The 11,237-nt window shown below is 43.0% G+C and overlaps 5 protein-coding genes across 5 annotated transcripts; 2 read left to right on the top strand and 3 right to left on the bottom strand.

Moving 5' to 3' along the window:
- Positions 1–973: 973 nt before the first annotated feature.
- SS1G_01985 (GTP-binding protein ypt1) lies at positions 974–2,008 on the bottom strand (the record flags this gene model as incomplete). The annotated part of the gene is made up of 5 exons (XM_001597739.1): positions 974–1,168; positions 1,262–1,489; positions 1,548–1,595; positions 1,647–1,770; positions 1,998–2,008. The coding sequence occupies 5 exons, from the start codon at positions 2,006–2,008 to the stop codon at positions 974–976; spliced, it is 606 nt and encodes a 201-aa protein (XP_001597789.1).
- Positions 2,009–2,708: 700 nt separating this feature from the next.
- On the top strand, positions 2,709–3,586 carry SS1G_01986 (hypothetical protein; the record flags this gene model as incomplete). The annotated part of the gene is made up of 2 exons (XM_001597740.1): positions 2,709–2,739; positions 2,970–3,586. The coding sequence occupies 2 exons, from the start codon at positions 2,709–2,711 to the stop codon at positions 3,584–3,586; spliced, it is 648 nt and encodes a 215-aa protein (XP_001597790.1).
- A 433-nt stretch (positions 3,587–4,019) lies between these two features.
- SS1G_01987 (hypothetical protein) lies at positions 4,020–6,626 on the bottom strand (the record flags this gene model as incomplete). The annotated part of the gene is made up of 5 exons (XM_001597741.1): positions 4,020–4,055; positions 4,121–5,091; positions 5,254–5,730; positions 5,985–6,068; positions 6,233–6,626. The coding sequence occupies 5 exons, from the start codon at positions 6,624–6,626 to the stop codon at positions 4,020–4,022; spliced, it is 1,962 nt and encodes a 653-aa protein (XP_001597791.1).
- Positions 6,627–7,395: 769 nt separating this feature from the next.
- On the bottom strand, positions 7,396–8,281 carry SS1G_01988 (hypothetical protein; the record flags this gene model as incomplete). Its single annotated transcript, XM_001597742.1, has 2 exons — positions 7,396–8,158; positions 8,205–8,281. 2 exons carry the CDS (start codon positions 8,279–8,281, stop codon positions 7,396–7,398), a joined length of 840 nt encoding a protein of 279 aa, XP_001597792.1.
- Positions 8,282–9,182: 901 nt separating this feature from the next.
- Positions 9,183–11,096, top strand: SS1G_01989 (hypothetical protein; the record flags this gene model as incomplete). Its single annotated transcript, XM_001597743.1, has 3 exons — positions 9,183–9,704; positions 9,754–10,919; positions 11,048–11,096. 3 exons carry the CDS (start codon positions 9,183–9,185, stop codon positions 11,094–11,096), a joined length of 1,737 nt encoding a protein of 578 aa, XP_001597793.1.
- Between the last annotated feature and the right edge of the window lie 141 nt (positions 11,097–11,237).

Here is an 11,237-nt window from a genome sequence, read left to right on the forward strand (position 1 = left end):
TACCATAAATCAACCTCTCAAACTCAAATTCCAATAGATACTTATCTATCTATCTATCCATTCACCCATCCAGCTATCAGCTAAATACTAACTTACTGTTTGACTTACTATTACTACTAGTACAAGACACTACACACTAGATATAAATCTATATCCCCCTTAAAACTAAACCGATCTATCCATCTAAATATGATATAATATAAAATAACATAACATAAAATAAAATAACCCAAGCTCCAACCTCACTTATAAACCTCTCCCCTCCGAAACTTGAATCTTGTAACTTAAAACTAGGAACTAAAAAAATTAGACTTACCTGCTCTGCTCACTTACTCTCACTTTCACCACATAAACTAACAAACCAAGTAACGAACAGACAGACTTACCTGCCTAAACTTTGAACTACACATAGTTGAGATCACTTCACATTTCATATACACAATTGGAACAAGATAAGATAAAACACACATATCATGCAGTACAATACAGTACAAAAGTACATAATCTCGCGGAAAAAAGTCTCGAATATTGCCTTGCCTGTCATAATAACAAAGATAACGTAGAAAAAGGATTCGATACCATCAATAAGTAGCATCGAAAAAAGCTTCAGACCACAAAAAGGAAACCGTGCATCAATAAAAAGGGAAAAGTAAAAAACAATGACAAGATCCATTCCCCGAATTCCTCCCATTCCACGCCAAATGTTTCACAACTGGATTCGTTTCCCTCCATCCATCAGCCATTAAAGTTATCTATTTCCCCTCTTCCTTAAATTCATTGGTGCAAAGATTTGCTATGTGATTTGCTGCGATGCATTGCTAGCGAAGGCAGCGAAAGACAGACGAATTACAGAGGCCGATCCAAGGGACCATCAGTCTAATGCGGATAAATCAGAAAAGGGAAGCAGGAGTTCGTGACGTTCTAGGCTCATCAAAAACCTAGATAAAAGCGACCGATCGACCACCAATATCATCTAACAGCATCCACCTCCAGACCCCGATTGTACGCCTTGTCCCTGTCCAACTTGTACTGCTGGCTTGTTGTTTGCTGTGGTTGTGCCAATACGTTCTTTGATTTGGCGGGCCATGGTCAAGAAAGCCTGCTCGACGTTGCTGGCATTCTTGGCTGAAGTCTCGAGAAATGGAATACCAAGACTGTCAGCGAATTCCTAATACGATGTATGTTAGTTGCAATATTGTTGAAATCCAAGCAGAGCCTGATGCAGAGTCTCAGGTGCTTGTGTCCATATGATGATATTTACCTTCGCGACAGTGTAATCCACAACCTTCTTGTCCGACATATCACTCTTGTTGCCAACGAGCAACTTGTTTACACCCTCTGTTGCGTATCTGTCAATTTCCTGTAACCATTGCTTTACGTTGTTGAACGAGTCCATGTCGGTGACATCGTACACAACGCAGATACCGTGAGCGCCCCGGTAGTACGATGATGTGATTGTGCGGAAACGCTCTTGTCCAGCGGTGTCCCACTACAGATGAAACTATCAGCATAATGTTTCTGCATTACTATTTTTCAGATTGCCTTACAATTTGTAACTTGACGGTCTTGCCGTCCAACTCGATCGTGCGGATTTTCTACCTCCTCATCAGCAAACAAGACTGTGACCCCGAAACATGAACACCCACGAAATCAACACCGATAGTGGAGATATAACTCTCCGTGTATGTGTCGTCTGCAAATCGCAATAACAGACAGGACTTTCCTACACCGGAATCACCGATAAGGAGGAGCTTGAAGAGGTAATCGTATCTATTGAGTTCTGTCAGTCGGAGTCCCTCCAAGATATACATATTGACGTGGACCAGTGGAATGTATCCTGTGCGATGATAACGACATCTTTGTGACGAGGAATATGGGATTTTGTACTCTGCAAATAGAATGATTAGTATTGCATCTCTTAAGACATGATGTGGATGGCGGTTTCTTTGAAGTTGATGAAAGGATGACGTTTGATTTGAGGGGTCCAAACTTACTACTCTGGATTCATTTTTGCGGTTGTTCAAAGGTAGGTTCTTGTGTGTGGGGTTTTTATGATACCTCTTGGTTATCCTTTTCGATGTCTTATGGTTGTAGTTGTAGAATAAGATATCGCAACTCTTGGGAACCTCAACTGTGTTTAAGGTGCAGAGGCGGTCCACGGGCGTTAGACGAGTATCACGTGAAATCAGATTTAGCTGGGATTATATGAGGTCTTTGCGGGTGAATGTTTCTGAATTGTATTTGGATGTACATATATTCACAAGTAATTGGATAGACCTTTGTTCTTTGTTAATTTACCAACGTATTGGATATTGAATATTGCATACTTTGAAGTATTTATAACTTTTTTTAAATGGTTTGACTGATTCAAACTAATTTGGTAAATTTGATTCTAGTGATTCTGGTGATTCATTCATTCAAACTCCTGATCAACTGATTGACCGCTTTGTATCTAATCGGCAATCAGCAGCTTGTAATGCCGATTGATAAAGCTTGGATATCACTGGATAGATGCAAGATATCAAAAAGTTCTAGAAATCAAGTCAAACACTATGATGATGAATATCCATGTACTTTCTTTCTTTAATTTGCTAAAGTGTTGATGTCTTTTCGTATGAATCTTTTCTACTCAAGCTGATGTCGAAACCTCAGTATCTCTTGCGCCTAACTCGAAATCGGCCCTCAAAGCTCCCCTCCACCTCTTTAATATGCCAAACAAAACTTGCCACTACATATACAGTTCAAACTGGCTCTCGATATCTAGCAACTGTTAATTCAGGACCTAAGGACCTCTCAGATGTATGGTTCACCGGCTCAATACCCCGCAATGAGAATCTATCTCCCGGTCTCCCCGATTCAAATAAACCCCCGAAAGATGAGAGAACAGTAAGACTAGGAAAAAGCAAGCATTTCCCCAAAGCCCTCAACTAATTCACCTACGTGTATACCAATATACTAACAATCCCTAGCTCTCCGCATCCTCCAAGAACGCCTCCCCACTCTCCTCCAATCCCCCCTCCCTCAAGAAATTCTCTCCCCGCAAATAACCCTCCACCTCTTCCCCTCCACGCATCCCCATCTCCCCACCGTCTCAGGCCGTGTCGCCTATTCTGCCGCTCTCTGGACTTCTCCTATCGCCTGGGGTCGTGTTCCTTTAGTTGGAAATGTGAAGCTCGAGATACTTTCCGAGCGGATGAGGCAATCACCTAGAGGAAATGGCGAACAGTTAATAGTACGATGGAGAACGATTGGCAAAACGAAGAATAAAGGCACAGGTGGGTTCTATAAAGGGATTGGAGCAAGGGAAAATGTGGATAAGATTACGGAGTGGTTGGGGGGTGGAAGTGGAGAGGATGATAGTAAGGAGTTTACCGGGCTTTTCCTCTTCGAGTTTGATGAGGAGGGGAGGATCTGGTCGCATACTATTGAGCATGTGCAAGAAGGTGGAAATTGGGAAAAGGGCGTTGGTGCTAAGGTGGTGGGACTGACGGATTGGCTTTTGGGTGGGATGAAGAATGGGAGGGGTGATGAGGGCGCTCCTTGCCCAGCGTTCTGGGCCGAAGAACATGATTTGAGAAGAAGATGATGAGGTGATGCGAGAATTATACCATGTATGGAATGGAAAGTACTGACCTGGGTCACGGATGGGTTTAGCGTATTGGCGTTCGGGTGAAAAGAAAATTTAAGATCCTGTAAAAATACTGGACGGAAACACCCCTCAATGAAGTAATGATATACTGGAATCGCTCAACCTTTCAAGAAAACCTTTTGAATTCGTATAATACGTGACTCACGGTATAAGACATTTCGGGGAATCAATGAGTGTGCATGGAAGAATGAAACATGTTCTTTGCTATTATGAAGCATACACATGATGCACGCCTTTAGGTACCATCTTCTGGATAATACCAGATATCTCATCCCATCGCGTTCTATTTTGCTGGTCAAACCAGAATATGAAATATTCTTACTCGTTACAATATACAAATAAATTACATGCCGTTTGCCCCAAGCTCACTCTAATTGCATTCCTTCTCAAAAGCTCGCAGAAGAACCTAAAGTCGATATTTGTTAGCCAAGTCATATTCCCAGAAATTATTTGAATGCCAATCCCACTTACTGCGAACTCGTGATCTTCCATTGAGCCAAAGATCGGACTCCTTCCCAACTTCTTCGCACTCACTCTTGGTGTAGATATGCCAAAAGCCACCCGAGCTAGGAATCGCGGATCGTCGCGGTCTGGGATTGTACTAAGGATTTCCCTGAAGGCTGTTTCATTGAAAGGAACTGGAGGAGGAAGTTGAATTTCGACGGGCCTGTGCGTTAAACACCACTGGCAATGGCCGCATTCTTCTTTTCCATCAGGGAGCTCATCTCCAAAGTGTTCAGCCAATTGCTTCGAGAAACAAGCTTTGCCAGTGACAAGCTGTAAGATCTTATCCGTACGCTCTAAATCCTGTTGTTCGCGGGTTTCTAGGGTGGTGTGGACTGCCTTTGCAAGCTTCTCAATCTCTGATGCAGTTTTGGGAAGAGGCTTAGTGACTTTGTAAACGTTCAAGACCTGGCTTGACTTCAAGTCTAAAATTCCTTCTGAGTTCCACTCACCAAGCTTGGCGATAATCTCATTTCTTCCAATATTGTAACGGTCGGCTGCAGTATTGACATCGATGTGATGGAACTTAGATTTTTTCTCACCGCACGCCGCAATCGCAATTGCCGCCGGACTCTGATCTGATGTGATTTTGGCACGATACTTCTTGTCTTCTGCAACATACGAATACTTTTGATACAATGGTGTAGTAGCACGGATAAGACCATGAGTTAGCTCCAACTGTGCGTAGATGCCACCCAAGACTGTAGGCCGGATATCGAATTCTTTCGTTTGACTGTAGTGGGAACTATAAATCTCACTTCCGACTGGAAGCTTGATCGTCTTTGAGTCGAATATGTCGTTTAGCAGGCCACGAATAGATGCGAGAGATGGTAAGTCACCTCTTGCGAACAACTCACGGAAATGAAGATCTTCGCCACATACGAAAAAGAAACAATTAGAGGTCCCGCCATCTCGTCCACTTCTTCCAATCTCCTGACCTACTCAAAGATCAGCACGGTACGCTTTATGCCATTCGATTATATCAAGTCATTTCGGAAGTCTATCTCTTTAAAATCGAGCGGATAGCGAAGGCTGATGCGAAATGCTGTCAAGGCGACTGAAGCCCGTTGAAGAGAAAAGCTGAGAGGAAATGTACTCACTATAAGACTCCAGACTTTGAGGGACACTAAAATGAATAACATTGCGAATGGCGCCCTTGTCAATTCCCATGCCAAAGGCTATCGTTGCAACCATAATCATGTCATCACTCCTCATAAACTCGTCCTGCAGCTTTGTTTTAGCTTCAGTTTGCATTCCTGCATGAAAGGCCTTGGCTTTGAAGCCCGCCTCCACTAATATTTGTGCAAGATCCTCGGTTTGCCGCTGCAGAGTAACGTAAATAATCGTCGAGCCTTTGTGATTGTGTAGAAAGTCTTTGAGCTTAGGTAGCATATTTACCTTCCTATCTCCTGACTCTGCCAATAATCGTAAATTGGGTCGGTAGGTGGAAGTTCGAAAGAGCCCAGAGTCTTTGATGTTGAATGCATGGCAGATGTCCTTGGCAACACGAGGCGTAGCTGTAGCAGTCAGGCAAACGACTCTCTCTGCTTGGATTTCCTCAGCGAAACGGGCGATCTCTACCAATAGTTAGCACAAATGCAATTCTAATAGAATTTGAGGGAACAACTTAGGTAGTCTGGACGGAAGCTGTGGCCCCATTCGCTGATACAATGCGCTTCGTCAACTGCAAGTAATCTGATACCTCCCCGGACATACTTCATTTGCTCCACAAAACCCTCGTTGTTCAACCTTTCGGGTGCTACATAAAGTAACTTCAATTTTCCCTTTCTCAATGCCTCGCATGTTTGAATATATTCTTCTCTCGTCTTACTTGAGTCGAATGTTGCCGCAGCAATGCCACGACGAACAAGGGCATCCACTTGGTCTTTCATCAATGCTATCAGTGGCGATACTACTAGGGTGACTGCGGGTCACTAGGATTAGTTTTCTGCTCGAAAGTATGCAAGGAATTAACAAAATACGAAAAAGAGGCCGATGTTCAAAGCAAAAGATCTGATCCCTTAATTCACAAGAGGTTGTGCACAGTATTACCGCACAACACCTTTATGTTTCACTCACTGCCATGGTCGCCTTCGTCACGAGTATTGAGACGCTTATCTTCCTCTTCGAAAGCAAGTGCCGGGACTTGAAAGCAAAGACTTTTTCCGCCTCCAGTGGGAAAGACAACAACAGCACTTTCACCAGCAAGAATTCTTGATATGGCTTGCTCTTGCTTTAAACGAAAGGATTTGAAACCGAAATTGCGATTCAGTGCAGAGATTGCCGATTCAAGAACCTTGTGAGATGCCTCAGTCGCCTGTTTCTTGATAACTGGCGAAGTCTGCTCGGAGGGAGCTTTACGCTTCTGGCCCTGCTTGCCACTGGCAGCATCTACCGCGTTTGTCAAATCTAGTAAATCTGCCTCATCGCTAGAACTGAATCCATATTCATCGACCTCCGTAGATTTTGCCATAGTTTGCGTATGGGAGATCAATGATTGATACTTCCTTCTAGTCAAGGCATGTGAGAAACGAAAACTTTGTAGTAATCGCATATCAAATATTATCGTGTGTTGTCTGTAAACAAAGATGAAAAAAAAAACCCCAGCAAGCCCGACATCGTGTTTGCATTTCGCATGATCACATGATACACAAGTGGATCAAATCAAATAATTTTACAAGCAGCACTTGTGCAATCTTTTGGAATTTTACGTCAGGCACTGAGCTAATCGCTTTCTTGGAGATTTGGAGTTTAAAATGTGTGTCCGAACGGATCAATGGTCTTCTCATTATTTCAGACCACACTTGAACGTTTCAAGTAATTTATCCCCGTACTCCATTGTGATTCCCGACCTCATAATCATTGCCTTGATCTATAGATACAACCGAATCTAGCCATTCTATTTATCCGTGTAAGACCCTTTCTAGTAAATACAGTAGAATCAATTCATCCTGGCCTCGTCTCCAACGCAGGTATATTCCGACGCCTCTCCTAAACAGTTCAAATACCATGTATATACATTCCAGGCGATGCCATAACTTACAATTGGATTCATGCTCCAAAAGCATTGTTAGTCCAGACCAAACCCAAAATTTGCTTCGCAGCTATCTTGCAGGAAGGTTCTTCCTTAGTTTGATGGTCTGTTCATACAAAACGTCCTTGAAGGCGAATAGGAATGCAGCGGTCAAAACACTTTGTGACACTTTGGGGGCAATTCCTGGGGAAAAGTTAGTGACATGTCTTTATAATGAGGAGAAATCTCTACCTTTGTAGAATCCCTCGTAGCCCTCTTCCTTCAAAATACGTTTCATGCCCTGCATCATACTTTCTTTTCCTCCGTCTCTTCCGGCGACGTGCATGCGACTCTTGACGGTGATATAAGGGTATGTGATAGAAGTAGCAAAGAGCTTCCCTAACGCCCCTAGAAGGAATGCCAATGTTGGAGTGACTCTCTTCTTCTTCTCAATGAAATTCTTCAACTGCTCGAAAATTGTGTATTGTAATATTGGATTGATAACCAGTACCAGTGCGGGTAAAACCCCGGAAAAGAGTGCCTGTGGACCTTCATCTTTAAGAAGTGCAAGCAATGTGCCAAGCGTTGTAGGAGCGTTTGATGGCTTTACACCAGGCAAAAAACTGCCATCCGTCTCCTTATTTCTCTTTCGTGTGGTCATTCGCGTATTAACCACCCAAATTGGATTTGTGAGCAAGACTGTCGCTGAGCCTGCGATTGCTCCGGCGATCATCGATTCAATTGTTGTAAGTTTCTTTGAAGCTCGACCAGTCTTGAGTGCCGTCTTCTCGAAAGCCGAGCGAGTCCACTCATACCAGTAGTAATATACAAAGTTTGTGACACTAATTCCAAATAGTGCTGAATCGAGCCCAGCATAAAGGCCTTTAACACCCTCACGTTCCATGATGTGCTTTACAGCGTCGAGGAATCCCGAATCAGCACGTTTTGATTCAACTTGGGCGCGTGTAGACAGTGTAATGAGAGGATAGCTTCTAATTGTTAACATTGAAAAGGCGGAGAAGGAAAGGGGTCTGATACGTAAGAGCCATGGAAAGAATGCCCCCACCAGCACCGGAAAGAGCATGAGCAACATTATCTGACTGCTGAGTCGCCATGATTGATTTGCATGTAGGTATTACAATAGATGGCGACGACGATGGCGATGGTGGTGATGGTGATGATGGAGTCTTGATAAAGGAGAGTCAATTGACAAAAGGAGATGTAATAATAATAATGATTTGTATAAAAGACGTGAGGAATGAAGAAAGATGGAATTAACTCGTCACGATAATAATGAAGTCCTCTCTCTGCATCAGATGTGCATTGTCAGGTTGCATACCTATCAAAGGAAAGGCGACTTACCGAGGTAATGTGGGAACCCCTTGCATTTACAACATCCCCGAGATTTGCCCCACTTTCAATTACCTAATTACAGCCAGCACAGCACAACACAACACACATGTGAGATTGAGATCTCAGTCACGTGCAAATATATATTCTTATCTGTGATTAGTAATCCGCGAGATGGGAATTAAACCTCAATCATATCAAACTTTCACTTATTATTAACATCAAATTATCATCAATTATCTACAATTCTCGTCAACGCTACTCTAGTTCATATATACCCCCCTTTTTCTTTAACCTGTCGCGAAATATATCCAGAATATCCATTCCAGCACTTCTTCATTTGTTTTAATTAGATACCCAACATCATTTGCTTCTAACTTTCAAATCTTCTTACTTTTCAGCTGACGCTTCAATTGTAGCACAAGGTATCATATCATTATTTGGCAGAAAGGGGAAAACGTGTCTTTCACAACCTTTTTTGGTTTTGTTTTTTTATTCTTTGGAAACCTTTTTGAAATTGGGAGTAAATTTCATTGTTTCTATCAATTCATCATCTGATCATCAAAAGACGTCTCACATCTTTCTTTTTTCGAAAAACCGAAATATTTTCATTCCTTTACTAGAAATTAGCCTGGGTGGGTTATTTGATAACTCAAAAGTGGGAGAATGCTCCCAGTCCTTAATGTTCCTGCAATGATCTCTGAACCTACAAAACGTCGATTGGAGAGTAAATATGCCCCAATTGCACCTCAAGGAGGTGAACAATATATTCAAGCTCACAGTCAAGCATCATGTTCAAATGCTCATGATAGGGTGATGCCTGAGCATCAGGTACAATCTTCATCATTGGGGAATTTAGCTCCAAATCAGCAGAATTCTCGAACTCTACCTTCGAGAGAAGTTACAGACGAGAATTTTGACGATGCCTACGTAGGCTTCATCATGTACTGCAATCCTACTGTGGCAGCAGACACAGATACTGCTGAACTCAGGCGAATATTCCGGGCGCCCCCAAAAAGTGATAACAAGAGTTTCAGCACTTTTATATTATTCGAATTGATTCGTAAATTAGAGAACAAGGAGATTAAAACATGGGCACAACTGGCAATAGACCTAGGAGTTGAGCCTCCTGCTTTGGAGAAAGGTCAAAGTGCTCAGAAGGTACAACAGTATGCGGTTAGGCTCAAGGTATATAAGTTAATCTTAGAAACTCGAATGTTGAGCTAACGATATCTAGCGATGGTTGCATGCAATGCATGTTGATGCTTTCTTTGAATATTTATTGAATAAACCCCATGTATATTGGACGCAAGTACCACCACCTAATGAACCACCATCTGAGCTTGGCCGAGATGGGGTTACTGCTGATGAAGATTTGGCTCTTCGTGCTTTGCTTCCAGAGACAAGGCCTAAGCGCGGGAGAAAGAAGGCTGAAGACAGGGAGGATGATGACATGGGAAGATCACCGTCTCAGCGTCCTCGTTTACATTCGCCTACTTTGTCCGAAGAATTTATGATTACTAGAGCTTCTTTGCATCCAGATAGTGCTACTTCAGCGACAGCAACTTCTTCATTTCAGCAAGGCTTTGATTCCCGATTGAGTCCATGGTCTGCAACAGAAGTTCGAGGTTCTTTAGTGGATAATTTTAGATGGGGTGCTCCACCCGAAAGTGCAACTCCTCTATCAGCTTATCCACAATCGGCTCTTACACCCTCAACCAGAACACATCTTTGGCCGGATAGTAATGAACCTCAGTCTGCTACAACGCCAAATAAATCACGATCTAGACGTCGTCATGGTCCTGCGGTATCATCAGCATGGCCAAGCAATGGTAGTACATCGGCTGGAAAATTACGGGGCAGACCACCGAGCAATCGTTCTGTTACTGATGGCCCTTTCTCGACTTTCCCTGCCAATCCTGGTTCTATAAGGGACACACCAAGTGCTACACCTACAGTAGCAGATTCTGAAATTCCAAATTTCTTTCCCGCGGGCGTCGAAGCCAATCCACCTGTTAGCAATCCACATGTTAGCAATCCACATGTTAGCAATCCACATGTTAGCAATCCACATGTTAGCAATCCACAAACTCAAAATTCTAGACCAAATCGACTTTCACTGCAAGTCCCACAAAGAAAAGGTGGCAATGTTCGATTAGCGACACCACCACCACCTGTCGTACTCCTCAATGGTGAGGCCGATACGAATATGCAGCATGATTTAATGAGCCAATCTCAACAAACATCGTTAATGGAGTACTTCAACAACCCCATCAACGGACCTTCGGACCCTAGCTTTGAACACTTTGTTAGCATAGCATTTCGTCAAAACGAAGATTTTGATCGCACCAACATCGATGCTCTAGAGTCTCACTTTATAGGCGAAATCCTTGTCGCCGAATGGTACGATGTAGCTGGAAACTCAATCCAACGATGCTCTATAGATGAAGCATCTAAAATCTGCAAACAAGTAATTCGAAATCTTCAGGCCGAATCTAGTAGTACTGAGGCTTTCCTCATCAATCTTTCAGCGCTAGCAGGCGGTCCATTGATGACGCGTCTTCGCGTTACAAGGATTGAGTTTTCAGGACCACCCTTAAGAGTAGATTATGAATGTCATTGGAAAATGAAATTTGGCAGTCTTGAAGGAAATTTCACAATCAGAGCGACAGTTGTTGAAGAGGATGGGAAGATGGGGATAGGGGAAGGGATGGGGGAAAT

The sequence above is a fragment of the Sclerotinia sclerotiorum genome, genomic scaffold (genome assembly GCF_000146945.2).
Source record: "Sclerotinia sclerotiorum 1980 UF-70 scaffold_2 genomic scaffold, whole genome shotgun sequence".
In the NCBI taxonomy this organism is placed as follows: domain Eukaryota; kingdom Fungi; phylum Ascomycota; class Leotiomycetes; order Helotiales; family Sclerotiniaceae; genus Sclerotinia; species Sclerotinia sclerotiorum.